General features: G+C 42.7%; 1 protein-coding gene and 1 long non-coding RNA gene across 2 annotated transcripts in view; one reads left to right on the forward strand and one right to left on the reverse strand.

The window, feature by feature from the left end:
- Positions 1–14767, forward strand: part of LOC310760040 — a 592410-nt gene that overhangs the window by 560347 nt on the left and 17296 nt on the right. The window lies entirely within an intron of this gene.
- LOC310759299 (trace amine-associated receptor 5-like) lies at positions 5721–6740 on the reverse strand (the record flags this gene model as incomplete). The annotated part of the gene is made up of 1 exon (XM_083606274.1): positions 5721–6740. The coding sequence occupies one exon, from the start codon at positions 6738–6740 to the stop codon at positions 5721–5723; it is 1020 nt and encodes a 339-aa protein (XP_083462400.1).

Consider the following 14767-nt stretch of genomic DNA (forward strand, 5'->3'; position numbering starts at 1 on the left):
AGTCTTCAGCAAGTTGCATCATGTGAATGCAGACCATACCCTGGGATCAACAGTAAGGCTTGGAAGAAATAGAGCCCTACTCCCAGATGAACGAGAGGTGTAGTTGGAGTCTCAATCCTAAAAAAACAAAAAGTGTCCAAGGTATAATATAATAGTTACCTTGCTTTGTGATAAATATTAGCTACATGCTTGTGGTTTTCTGGAGGTATGTCCAACATTGCCATACTCTTTTGCTGAATACCGACAGCCTCACTGACTTCTGCCACCAACCACGTAACAGGGATAAGTGTCAGATTTAGATACATCCCAAGCCACACAAGTGCCCTGGGGGAAAAAAAGAGAGACATCCCATTTTTTCCTGTGAGAGCATGGCAGCCATTTTGGGTGCCATGATCTCTCGCAATTTCCAGTCAAGATCTCGCCCCTCAAAAAGCACCTTTGGGAGGACATGATCTTGTGCAGGGCTCCCAAACACACATTTTGGGGCACTGTGAGAGCACGGCCACCCCAAAAGTGCTTCTTTTGGGCTGTGTGTTCTTGCATAGACCACGTGATTCATGCAAGAGCACGGATGGGAAAATGTGTGTCCCAGTTTTGGGACTCAACATGTTGGAGGGCATGGCCTCAGGGCCTGTCTGAGGTGAAACAGGGCCTCTGCTAGATGGGCATGAAGAAGCAGGGACCTCTGAAGCACTCTGTGGCACATTGGGAGGAAGGCGGAGCAAATAACAGAGTGGGGGTCAGGTACAGATGAAGTGGTTCATTATGACTGATGGGTCTAGCTTGTAAGCAAGAGAGGATGATTAAGCAGTGTTCTCCAATCCCAGTGCTTTGGGATGGGGGCTAGCATTGCAAGAGCAAAACTGAATGCCTCTAAGGAAGATGCCAGGGTGGAGAAGATACTTCACAGGTCTAGTTTGTAACGAGAGGAAATGAGTTTTACCGAGAAAGCAAATTCTTTTTAGGATCCTGCCAGATGTCCTTTTTAGTGATTATTTCTGCTCATGACGCTATCGGGACAGTCATACGTAATCCTACTTTCAATACCGTTTGCACCTGCAGACGCTTTAGGGCAGTCACACTGATTCATTTCCAATCAGTGCAAATTCCATAACTTCCTGCTTAAAGCAGTATTTCTTTTATACCACAAATGATTGGGTCCTCCTCCCTTCGCCTCCCACTTCTACTGCTCTTCTGGACAGGAAGATTGTGAAAGCCTTGGGGGAGCACTGCAGAATAAAGTAAAGCGAAATAAATCTATTAATGTATCAAGAACACATTTCAGAATACACCTGCACAAAAACACCAGCCCGGAGGGGCTCAGTGTTTTTCTCACTCCAAAATCAACTTTAAATTGACCTACCACAAAACCCTCTGAACCTGTTTTTCTGCAATTTGGTAGGTTTACCGCCTTTTCATACCAATTGCCCATAAAATGCTAAGTAATAAAAAATAATAACAGCACTTAATATTTTAACATCTCTAACCAGTGTTCAACTAGTAAAACAGCAGTATGAAAGCATATACAACAAATAAAGACAAGAATTCAGGGAATTCAAATGAATTAAAAACAGGACCCAATTTTATGGGTCAGGGAAAGCCTGGACAAAAAGGTATCTCTTTACAAGACATCTGAAGCAACTGATGGTTTCTGCTTCACATATGGCAGATGAAAGTGCATTTCATAGCACAGGGGCATTAGCAGGAAATGCCTGCTTTGAGGTCACCACTGTATGGTATTCTGAAGGTTGCAGTACCATGAATAGAATTTCCCCAGATGATCTAAGTGAGTCTATACAGGGGCAGTTGGCACGTAAAGTAACTGGGAACTGCAGCAGCGCCCAGACAGCAATAGAGTTACCACATTGCAGGTGGTATAAAAGCACATATCATGTGCAACTTCTGAATCAGCCACATGTGGGAGCCAAAGATCATGGATCCAAACATAGTATAAGGCTCCTTTCATATCTAGGAATATAAGCATCTGGTCACATATTCTATTTGTTTTCAACTTCAGTGCACATATTATGTCTTTTAGTTTGTGGGTTTATTCTTTTACCGGTAGGTTAAACATTTGCAAAGTGAGTTGCACAGGGATGAAGCAACAGATAGGACTTTTTCTTTTGTATAGTAGGCTACACTCCAGCCACACAAAGATCAGAGATTTCTATATGCAGATGCGCACACACACAGACCTCTTCAGCCTGGCAAGGAAGAGGAACCACAGTTCAAGGATACAGTCTAGTTGGACCAAAAATAAAACCACGCAAAATGGCACGTTGTAGGGCTTCTGAGGGCCCTGGCTGAGGGCTCCCAAAAGAAAAGCATATTTATTTATTTATAAAAATATTTATATACCACTATAAAATTAAAAGTATATAATAAAAACGCATAAAGAAGTTTAAAATCAGAGGTTATAAACTAACATGGAAAGATGCATTCTTATTTCTTTTTTTAAAGTAAATTTTATTTATAATTTTCATCACTACAATTTCTCCACATTAAAAGTAACAATGCATTAAACCTCGACTTCCCTTCCCGCCTTCCATTGTTTCCTCCAAAACTCTATTACTACTGCATATTCTAGTCAATCCATATCCCCTCTATCTCACTTCATCTCAACATAACTTATACTGCTGAATTTACTTTTAAATCTGCTAACGTTTTAACCTGTTGGGAAGATATAATCAGTGCTTTTTTCTGGGGGAATGTAGGGTACCTAAACATTTTGTGAATCTAACAGGAGAAGAAACTAATTTTTTTCTATAAAAAAAATTCTTCTATAGCATGGTGAATCGTCAGTGTGTGAAGCAGTGTGGAATCTGTGGAGGTAATGCATGTTCTTTGTACTTTTGTCCATTTACTGTATTTATTTTCCCCGATTTGAACTATAAAATGGTGATTTTGTTGAGTCAGAATGAGAGTACCCCTAAACATTTTTTTTAGAAAAATAGCACTGGATATAACATTTTAAAAATCCTAACCGATCACTTAAAAATCCTAACCAACCACCCATTCAACCACCTACTATAACCTCCATGCCTTCAAAAACAAGCAGCATGCAGAGCAGGGAAGGTAGAGGAGAAAAAGAGATGAGGGAGCAGAAGAAGGGGAAAGAACAACCCAAGATAGAGAAGGGAGCGGGAAGGAAAGTAAGTAAGTAAGTAAGTACAGTGGTACCTCGGGTTACATACGCTTCAGGTTACAGACTCCGCTAACCCAGAAATAGTGCTTCAGGTTAAGAACTTTGCTTCAGGATGAGAACAGAAATTGTGCTCCGGCGGCGCGGCAGCAGCAGGAGGCCCCATTAGCTAAAGTGGTGCTTCAGGTTAAGAACAGTTTCAGGTTAAGAACAGACCTCTGGAACAAATTAAGTACTTAACCCGAGGTACCACTGTAAGTAAATAAACAAACAAACCTCAAACCCCAAACAACAACAACAACAACAACAACTTCTTCTTCTTCTTCTTCTTCTTCTTCTTCTTCTTCTTCTTCTTCTTCTTCATACCTCGCCTATCTGGCTGGGTTTCCCCAGTCACTTTGGGCGGCTCCCAACAGAATATTAAAAACACAATAAAACATCAAACATTAAAGACTTCCCTAACCAGGGCTGCCTTCAGATGTCTTCTAAAAGTTGTGTACATAGTTCTTTATTTCCTTGACATCTGGTGGGAGGGAGTTCCACAGGGCAGGTGCCACCACCGAGAAGGCCCTCTGCCTGGTTCCCTGTAACTTCGCTTCTCACTGTGAGGGAACTGCCAGAAGGCCCTCGGCGCTGGACCTCAGTGTTTGGGCAGAACTATGGGGGTGGGAACGCTCCTTCAGGTATACTGAGCAGAGGCCGTTTAGGGCTTTAAAGGCCAGCGCCAACACTTTGAATTGTTCTCAGAAACGTACTACTGAAAACCTGAGTGCAACCCCAGCAGCCATTATGGTCCATGGGCCACGTGTTTCAAAGTGTCCACAGCTGGTTTCCATTCTCCCCTCCCCAAGGTCAGTCAAGGCAAGGCAAGGACCCAGGAGAGCAGGGCTGCCAGGAGATAGGTGGGCAGATTTGGCTGCTGCTATAATTATATCTGAAGCTGAAAATATGCTTCTGCTATTTAAATATTTCTTCAGGTCAGAAGCTCAGAGGACAATCTATTTCCACAAAGAGAGTCACATTTGCTCAATATATGCAAACAGAAGAGCAATCAAATAAAAATGGAAATAATCGTTCTTATGAAATAAGTTGTGATAATTATTGAGAGGCTTTGTGCATAGAATCACAGATGTCATCATTCACAGAAGAAACTGCTGATGCATCCTGCTGGAGCAAAACCCTCCAAAAGAGAGAGGGGGAGCGAAAGAGAAGATAGAAAGCGCTTGTTGCAAGAAATATTCTCAGCCCGGCAAAGAATTTTAGTCCATTAATCATCTTGATTGATCAATCGACTGACCATTAAATATATTTGCATATTTCCCAAATATTGTCAACAACTTGAGAAATATTGACAAATATTGACAAAAGTGTGAGGTGACTTAAAAAGAAAGCAAACTTTTACAATTGAAATCAGTTTAATATTTTATTCATCATCCTTTGTTACAATAATGCACCAATATCATTTCAAAAAGCAAACTGAATAAAACGTACCCTGAAAGTAGGCTCCTACTGAGTGATCAACCAAAAATCAAGGTGTTTACTGTACTGATTAAATTCATTTGGGCTTTCAGTCCTATTTCGGCTTCTGTCCTTTTAACTGCTACCGTATTTGGATAACTTTCTCTTTTCATTTGGTAGCACTTCAATCCATTACTAAAATGAATTACCGTATTTTTCGCCCCATAGGGCGCAACGGCCCATAAGGCGCACCTAGTTTTTTTGGGGGGAAATAAAGAAAAAAATGTTTATTCCCCCCCCCAGGCGCGAAGCTGGGGCGGGGGAAGCCCGAGCTTCCCCCGACCCCAGCCCCCAGAACAGGCTGCTCTCCGCAAGCCGTGGGAGCCATCCTGCGGCTTGTGCAGAGCTACCCGAAGCCCCGGCGCAACCGCTCAGCGCGCCAGGGCTTCGGGATGCAGGCAGCTCTGTGCAAGCTGGGGGAAACTCCCGCAGGCTCCCAAGGCTTGCGGATAGCTTCCTGAAGCCTGGAGAGGGAGAGGGGTGCCCACCGACCCCTCTCGCTCTCCAGGCTTCAGCGAAAGCCTGCATTCGCCCCATAGGATGCACACACATTTCCCCTTCATTTTTGGAGGGGAAAAAGTGCGTCCTATAGGGCGAAAAATACGGTACTCATATGGTAATAAATACATACATACATACTGTATTAATAAAGCAATAAATGAGTCCCTTTCCTCACCATATCTTTTGCTTACAGGGTTTCGTTTAATTTCACATTTTTCTCACTCTATGGCCACCATACGTTTACAACACTCTTATACCAATTTAGCAGTCATGGAGAATCCTGGGGGCTGTAGTTTGTTAAGGGTGCTGGGAATTGTAATTCTGTGGGGTCAACAACCTTTGTAAACTAAAGTTTTCAGAATCCTTTTGGGGAAGCCATGATGTTTAAAGCAGCATAAGAGTTGTTTAAATGTATGGTGTGGTAGTGACCAAAATTACTTCAGCCATGGGCATTGGTCCAGGAGATCTGAATCCCAAGCCTTTTGTGCTAGGCCCCAGATCTCCTGACCCCTCTATCTTTGGGTGGTATCCAGCTATGGAGTAAGTTAGCACCTCTGGGTTATTCCTCCTGGTACAAGTCCACAGCAGACGTTCTTGTATAGAAGATCTGACGGGATAAAACAAGCTTTACAGCTTTCCTGAACCAGTGGTAGGAAAACACATAAATCAAAGGGTTGCAGGCTGAATTAAAGTAAGCAAACCAAATGAGAACATCAAACACAACAGGTGGGGTAATGAAATCAAGAAGGCTGTCTACCATCGTGTCCACGGTAAATGGCAACCAGCATAAGAGGTAGATGCCAACAGCGATCCCCAGTGTTTTCGCTGCCTTCATTTCTCGCCTTGTTGCTCCTGACTGACGCATGGACCCGGCTCTCTGATTGACACTGTTTATCTGCTTGGCTTGCCTGGTCGCCACGATAAATATCTTGACATACAGCCCTACCATGATGAGGCAGGGGAAGAAGAAGAGCGGGAAGTTTATCCAGCCCCAGAGTTTGTTGAACAGCAGCTGGCAGCTCCCAACGCAAGGCATGTCCTGCAAGAACTGGCCTAAACTTTCCTCAACTCTTTTGCTATAGAGGAAGATGGACGTGTAAAGCACAGGAACTCCCCACCCGACCACGACGTAGACGCCAGCAACCCTGACGGTGAACTTGGTGGTGTAGTGCAGAGGGTCGCAGATGGCACAGTGGCGGTCGATGGAGATAAAGCAGAGGTGGAAAATGGAGGCCAAGCAGAAGACAGTGTCCAGGAAGGTGTGGAAACGGCAGAAGGCATCCCCGAAGTACCAGCAGCTCTCCACCGAGCGGATCGTGCTGAAGGGAAGGACTGTTAAGCCTAGCAGGAGGTCTGCCAGCGCCAGGGAGAGCAGCAAGAAATTGGTGGGGGTGTGAAGGATTTTGAAGTGGAAGATGGAAATAATCACCAGCAGGTTCCCCAGGACTGTAAGTAGCATGCCCAGGGCACAGACCACGTAGATGGTTAGCTGGACCCCAAAGGGATGTAGGGTTCGGTAGCAGGAGCCATTAATCTTAAAGCAAAGCGGGGCTGGGGCAGCTTCCACAACAGAGCTCATTCTTCTCTACCACGTCTTTCTGCCCCTCTCAGCTGTTTTGGCTCTGGCAATCTTTCTTCTGTATCTGGGGGAGGGTGGGCGTAAATACTTAGCTACTAATTTTATTATATGACCGAGTTCATTAATTTATGAATCACCTCCCACGTGAGTCTCAAGGTGATTTACAAACACACCAAACAAACAGTTAAAATTGGCTCTCTCTCCTTTTTTAAGGCACAAAAGATGACACTTTGAAATACAGAATAAACATCTTTTTACCCAGCTGGAAAAGCTGGTTGAAACAAAAATGCCTACCAACTGTCTCTGGAAAATATAAATAGTAATATTTAAGGGACTTGGAGTAGATACTCTCCTGAAGACAGCAGCAGTGACCTACTAGGTATATAAGGGGAAAGTCAGTCTTTCAAGTTACCTGGTGCCTAGCTCCAAAGGAGCTATCTCCATTTCAGTTTCTTTCATTTTCCTGATCTTAAGTTCAGTTTTCCATATTTCCACATTGGTTTGTGATATTTTTTTCTTGTGATGTTCTCATGAATATTCAACAGCATTTGAGTGCCATATATACATTTTTGCAAAACAATTTCCCCTAACTAAGTGCACCTCTGTGTGCTATTTTCACTAATATCTGCATTTTTATTACCCTACTTTTATACATGTTACTTGGCTGGAGAATGCACTACAGAATTTGGAGAAGTGCAAATGTAGAAAGATGGCTGTATTTTTAAAAATCATTTTGGAAAGTGAATTTAGTAGGTTCACCATTAAATGTGAACTGAATCAAATTTCTCCCTTGTCTCTCATAGGGCATTATTTGTTGATACCAAAACCTTGAACTTTGCCTGGTAATTATGAAGCACAGAGTGTAATATTTGTGCAAAGAATCCTTAGGAGAGAGTCTGTCTGGCTCAAGGAATATTATTACAAAACTAGGTGATCAGTCAAACTGGTGTAACCCCACTAGTTTCATACATACACAAAATCACATCCTTTTCCTATTGATTCATTAAACTGTAATAGCCTCCTCCTCTAGTTCTATACTGTATTCATGATCACAAAAGCAGACTAAAATCCCCTTTCCACTTTTAAGTGGATAAAGAATGGACAAAATCCACCTTCTCATTTTTAAATCACCCTGATTTAAGTACAGTGAAGTGTTACAGGGAAATTAATGTGAAATTAGGAGCTTTTAGATAGGGACTTCAAATGTGAGTGCTCACTCGTTCTGTTTTGTTTGTTTTTTGTTTTGCCTGAATGCCATGACACTTTAGAATGATCATAAGGATGCTTGGTGTCGGAGGATTTTGTTTTTGGCTGCACCCATTCTAGAGGTGCAACCACATGCTTGCTCTGTAACAGCGATCACAGCATTCTTCAGGGTTTACAGGACTAATGTGGTGGTGGGGCAATATTTCCATACTGAGAAGACTTTAAAATGTTGTATAAAACATTGCAAATAAAAAAAAATGCAACAACAACTCTCCAAAGAGACAAAGTACATTTCTGGGGTATCCTAAATATGCCCCCCTCCCAATAGAGAGGTAGATAGTCAGATAGCTATAGATACAGACATTAGAAGAGCATGTTCCCTTTGTCTCATCTCTGATAATAATAATAATAATAATAATAATAATAATAATAATTATTATTATTATTATTATTATTTTATTGTTTAAACCCTGCCCATCTAGCAGGGTTGACCCAGCCGCCTTCTCCTAGAAGTCATAAGTCTATACAGGAAACAGGGTTGTTAGGGTGAACTTAAAAATTGACTTGTTACATAATTTACATCTTTATCTTCTGCTTGTTCACTCAGAGGAAAGTCCTCGTACTTTCAATGGGACTTACCCCCGAGTAAGTGACAGCATGGCTCAGTGTTGAAAAAGGGTGATTTGGGCTACTTCAGTAAATCTACATTTTTGTTTAGAATACTGTACATGCATATGGGAATATTGCACTGTGTGCACAATGGTGTATTTTTTAATCTTCAGTCTTCGCTTGGTTATGATTCAATTTTGTATTTTTATAAATCTGTTTTAAAAAATGAAAAATTGGTTATGTAGATGAAGAGGAGAACAAAATAAAAGTTTATGTAATGGTGGTGGTGGGAACTTTATTTCTCACAATTTCAAAAAAAAATTACAAGACTGAAAATCTTGCATCCAAAAGATTAAAAAAAAATAGTCAACATTTATTGATTTTTATGGTCTAGTATCACAGTTTAAATATCAAGCCTCTCTTTTACAAAGCAAATAAACCAGGATAAAGGACAGTACTGAAGTAAATTTCCAAGGTGTGTGTGTGTGTGTCTTTGTGTTTTTGGAAGTCTCCAACAATTAGTCTGGATGATTTGAATTTGTTACATTCTTTAAAGCCAGAATTAAGACAAAGTCTTTCAGTAGTTTATCTGAAACTTTTTTTAAAAAGTAACTGAAATGCACGTGTATTTAGTATAAAGACATGGATCATATACATGAAAATGAAAATCCAATTTCTTGTAGTTGGGTTGAAATAGAACAAAGTACAGTAAGGATTACCTGCTGTTGCCCACCGCCTTAACTTCCAGAGTTTCTCTTCAGCTGGGAAGTCTGAAATCAGCCAATGCCTTATATAATCCAGTCCTTTCTAATGAACAGTGTAACTGAAGGTGTGGTCAGCAAGGCACATGCGTCTTCAGCAACAGCAATGTTGCTGGCTGTCAAATGTCCTGTGATGTACAGACTTCCATGCTCATTACTCACTTGCCTGTTTAATCTTAACAGCAGGGTCACCAATTGTCTATACATGTCCTGCCCATAATAATGTTGCTCTAACTGTCCACTGTTTTTCCCACAGATTTGGCCTATTCCCTCTCATCTAGGTCCCAGATAAGGTCCCTCTCATCATTCCTACCTCTTCGATTAAGCTGCAATTCTACTTTCTTTAGATGAGCTGCATTTTCTTGTGAGACATTTCTCATTCTCATCCATATTACTTACACATTCCTTCACTGGAAGCTTCGTATATATGTTTTACCTTATCAACCAAATATTGCAAGCTTGGACGACAATATGCAATGAGGGCAGGCAATGTTATTATTCCTTAGACATGTTGTTGGGTTGTATCAACTGTCTTCAGTGCAGACCCATTGAAATTAATGACTAAACTTTGAACATGTCTAAAGTTGGAAAGCACTGATTGTCTCTCAGCCTAACCTCAATGTATTGTTGATGAAATGAGAGCGGTCCATGTAATCTGCCTTGGGCTTTTTGGTGGATGGGTGGGATGCAGCAGTGATAGAGGGGGGAAAATCTGGGAGGTACAGAACTTGCTCAGGTCTTGACAGGACAGTAGAATGCTGAGAGAAGACTATAATGATATTTTGGGTGCTTGCAAAAAGTGTTTTAAAACCAGCAGTATAACAACAGTTGTTTGTTAGTAAGTGAGCTAACCCAAACAGCATCTTCTTTGTACTGCTTTACTATATACTTTGTGAAGGCTTAGAGTCTCACTTTAGGGTCAACCACACAATCACCCCCTGCCCAATGTGCTGCTCAAGGAAACACCAGAAAAAGAATGGGAACAACTGTCTGATTCCCAGCACAGTCCTGATGTTTCTGCCCAGGATCAGGACATCCTGTCTCTGTCAATGGACAGCTCAACTACCTGCCAGTTTTCTGCGATTTGCTCCAGACAAATCTAAGGTAGAGATGAATAGAGTCAGAGCACCTAAGACTCCTCTCCAGGATTGGAACTGGGGCTTCGTAAATCAGACCGCTGGTGCTAAAAGACTGAATGCTCTAGAAACTGCATTGAGTGTTGAATAGGGGGGCTGGCCTGTTGACTTCAAGGACTACCCTAATGTCTTTGATCATGCAGGATAAAGCGTGTCCTCTCTAAAAGAGGGCACGTGTTGCAGTGAGACCTGGAATAGAATCATAGAATCATAGAATCATAGAATCATAGAATCATAGAATCATAGAATCATAGAATCATAGAATCATAGAATCATAGAATCACAGAATCACAGAATCATAGAATCATAGAATTAATCTAAAATCTAAAAGAGGGCACGTGTTGCAGTGAGACCTGGAGACTGACCTCCTGGTTGTGGGCAGGTACGATATATTGGACAGCTACAACACCCGATTGGTAGGTCCCTCGTTGCTGGGTTGAATCTGGCCAATGGGGTGCATTCTAAATGGATTGAGGGACCTATATATACCTATGCACGTGACCCAGAGCTTCCTATTTCAGCTCGTGCATCGGAACACCCACCCACCTCTCCCTATATTTAGGGCATTTTGCGATTGACCTTGCTATGCCGTTGTGTGTCGTCTGTCGTTGGGACAGGAGCACAGCGGGAATTTTCCCCACTTGGCTGATTGGCTGTTGCCATTTGAGTTTCACCTGCCGCGTAGCAAATCGTCACAACTTGTAAGTTTGCGAATAGGCACTGGTTCAGGTGATAGGGATGGGAGAACGGTCTCGCCATCGCTATGTGAAGGGTACAGTGGTACCTCGGGTTAAGAACTTAATTCGTTCTGGAGGTCCGTTCTTAACTTAACCTGAGGTACCATTTTAGCTAATGGAGCCTCCCGCTGCTGCCGCGCGATTTCTGTTCTCATCCTGAAGCAAAGTTCTTAACCTGAGGTACTATTTCTGGGTTAGCGGAGTCTGTAACCTGAAGTGTCTGTAACCGGAGGTGCTACTGTATTCCGTTAAAGAAATCCAGGGACTCAACTTGGTTTGGTCAACCCCCGAGAGGGGGTTGTGCCCATGCCTGAGTCCAGGGGAGCATCTGGGGAGTGAACAGAGTCTGTTCCCGGGCCTTTCACCTACCTCCGGTGTTCACCCTTGGCTGACCTATGATAGAGCTCTGGGTCAGCACTACCTGCAAGGGTGCAGGGAGCTAGTCGAACCAGAGCCTATGCAGCCACTCACTTTTCTGTAATCAATTAAGTTGTGGCCTAAATTCTGCCAAAAACCAAAACTAATATTTGAGTCAAATGTGTGTTTATTTAGGGGGGCAGTCTCTGGGTCGGAACATGCAAACATGTTAAGCTATCTTATCCTACGTCAAATTGAATTAGTGCATAAACCTCCATATTGTCTGCAATGAGTGGCAGCAGCTCACTTGCGTTTTGGGCAAGAGCCTTTCCAAACCCTACTTGGATATTATGGGGATTGAACCTGGGACCTTCTGTATGCAAAGCAGAACCTCTTCCACTGAGCTACAGCCATTCTCTGAGGCACAAGACAAGGCTGGTGTGCTTTCTATGGAAGACTGCAAATGGCATAATGAAATTCCAATAAATAAACAATGATGGGCATAGCCCCAGTTCAAAAATTGGTGTCAAAAGAAAAGTTTCCAGTTTAGTCAGACTTTTCTAAATAATATTCACTGGGGATGTAAAACTTGCTTGTGAGACATCAGTGTATTGTGCATCTCCCTGAGGGCACTTACTTACTTTTGTGGTCTCTTCTGAGCTGTTTACTTCCGACAAAAAGGTGTTGGAAGTGTCAGACCTGAACAATTATTTCAGCTGTACTCCCTGGGCTTTTCTTGTAAGCTCTCCTTGTTATTCTAGGTACGTGTTAGTAAGGCCCATGAGCTTCTTTTACAATTACACAAAGTTCAGAAAGAATTACTCCAGCCTAGCATGTTCAAGAGAGAATGACAGTCTCAGCTTCCATCAAGTTACAGCTAAACCTTTGTTGATTTCAAGGGTGTTTGGCAGAGGTGGGGAACGTCAGACCCTGGCGTATGAAGGAGGTCCTCCAGAAATGCATATGTGGAATATGGGTGGGTGTAGAAACCCCTGGCTTTGGCAAGGCTGGACTGTTACCTACTGTACTAAGGCAAGAGTGGCACCTGTTGCTCCATCTGCTTTTTGTCCAGTGATATGTGGGCCCCAGAAGGTTCTGCAAGAGGGAAATTGCTCATCAGGCTGAAAAGGGGTTTTCCACTCCTGGAGTATGGAGAGAGATAATTGCAGATAGAATGAATATGCAAACACAGAGAGACTGAAAGTCAATAGGCCATTCTGTATTATTTTTCTTGAATGTTAAGGGTTTTTTTTTGTTAATTCGTTTGTACAGGCAACTCCCAATTTATGCCTGGGTTACATTCTGGGCCTCCGCATGTGTAACTGAAATCACATATATTGGCAGCTGCCTGGAGACTCCTCCTGGCTCATGAGGAAACCCTCCCCAGAGCCTGAAGCAATTTTAATTCACAAAATGTGTTTCTTCAGCTCAGTGCTTTTTGGGGGGGCTCCTCTCCCCCACATGTCTTAAACACAGAGGTTGGTGAATAAATTGTGTCTAAAGTTTGTAAAGGTCTGTTTTTGCTGTGACATTTGCCATTTTTGCTTTGGTGGACTACAACTCCTGGCACATCCTGTGTCTTAAACACTGAGCTTTGGGAATATATTGTTTCTGCGTGTTTCTGTTCCAATCAGAGGCTGGGGAAGTTAACCTGCTTTGTGCTAGTGCCCCCACTCCCACCAGATTGCTCCCCACTTCTGTGAGACTGATTTATATGCCAGACAGGAAGACCTGCACCACAGCTGATTTTGTATGCTGATGTTAATGCAATGTGCTCCTATGAACTCCTAAATGTGGTGGTGTTGTGTTCTGAACAAGCAAGCATGTCTTAAAGAGTCACCTTAAAAAGTAAAAAAGTGTATAATGGTATAAGGGTTGGTGATCAGGGTGTGTAAATAGGGAGGTCAGAAGGAAAGTAAAAATATATACAGTACTGACTGGCTTTGCATCATTACCACCAGTTGTTCGCAAGAGCAGTTCACAACAAACATAGGTTGCAAGGCCATCTTCCTTTTCAGGTTCTGCACTATGGTTATTACTTAATGTGTCATGCTTAATGACATCACCAGGGCCCATCATCATGACATCACTGTGGCATGCCTCTAGACCTCAGGTTTAGGCCTCAAAATCCCAGGATCTGGGGTACTGCTGACCTGACAACCCTAATAAAAGCAACATTCCAGCAAATAAGCAAGTATGAGCGTAGCCCAAGATATGGTGTCAGAAGAGAAGTTTCATACAGGTGTTTACAGGTATACCTAAAATAGCTTTTGACTTTTCTGAAGAATATTCATAGGGGATGCAAAAGCTGCTTGGGAGACATTAATCTACTGGGCTTCCCCTTAGGGGCACTTACTTCTCAGCTCTTTGCTTATGACAAAAAAGTGTGTGTCACTTGGAAAGTGTCAAACCTGAACTATTATTTCAGTCGTATTCCTTGGGCTCTTTTATGATCTCTGCTTCTTGTTCTTTGTAATGTGTTATTTGTAATAGGGTTGCCATATCTTGAAGAGCAAAAAATATGACAGCCTGAGCTGCTGCCAGCCCAAGCCAGGGAAAGAGGCATCTGGGGCTGACTCAGGCTGGTAGAAGCCACAGCGTGCAGAGCAGCCCAAACCCCCAAGCCCCCCAAACCCAGACATTTCCTTTAAAATGTAAAAAAATCCACCTAGATGGGCATGTTGCCCCCCCCAAAGAGGACATGTCCAGGTTTTCCTGGACATATTGTACAATGATGTAAAGTTAAGGAATAATTGGTCCAGCTTAGTATGTTCAAGACAGAGTGAGAGTCTCAGCTCAAGTTAAGTTACAGCAAAACCTTGTTGACTTCAAGGATATATGGCAGGAGTGAGGCCCTGGAGTCTGAAAGAGGCTCTTCAATCCTCTCTGTCTGGCCCTCAGGACTTCACCCTGTGCCAGGCCATGTCCTCTCCAGACCTGCTCTGCATTCTCTTCAAGGGCTTTAGCTTAGCTGGAATGTGTCCTTGAATGGTGAGAATGGTTCTTGCTTGCCTGGATGGGGGGGGGTGTATGTAGCCTATGGGTGTAAATAGACACCTCTGGTTTCTGTATGGCTGAAACTTCAGCTACATCTGCTGCTCAACCCTCTTTTTGCCTCTCCCCCCCCCCCCCAGTGTGTGTTCCACCACCCAAAGGTTTCCTATGAGGGACCATGACCATCAGACTAAAAGGAGTGCTTCTACCACTGGAATATGAATAAA

Source organism: Podarcis filfolensis (assembly GCF_964270895.1).
Source record: "Podarcis filfolensis genome assembly, chromosome: 3".
Taxonomy (NCBI): Eukaryota; Metazoa; Chordata; class Lepidosauria; order Squamata; family Lacertidae; genus Podarcis; species Podarcis filfolensis.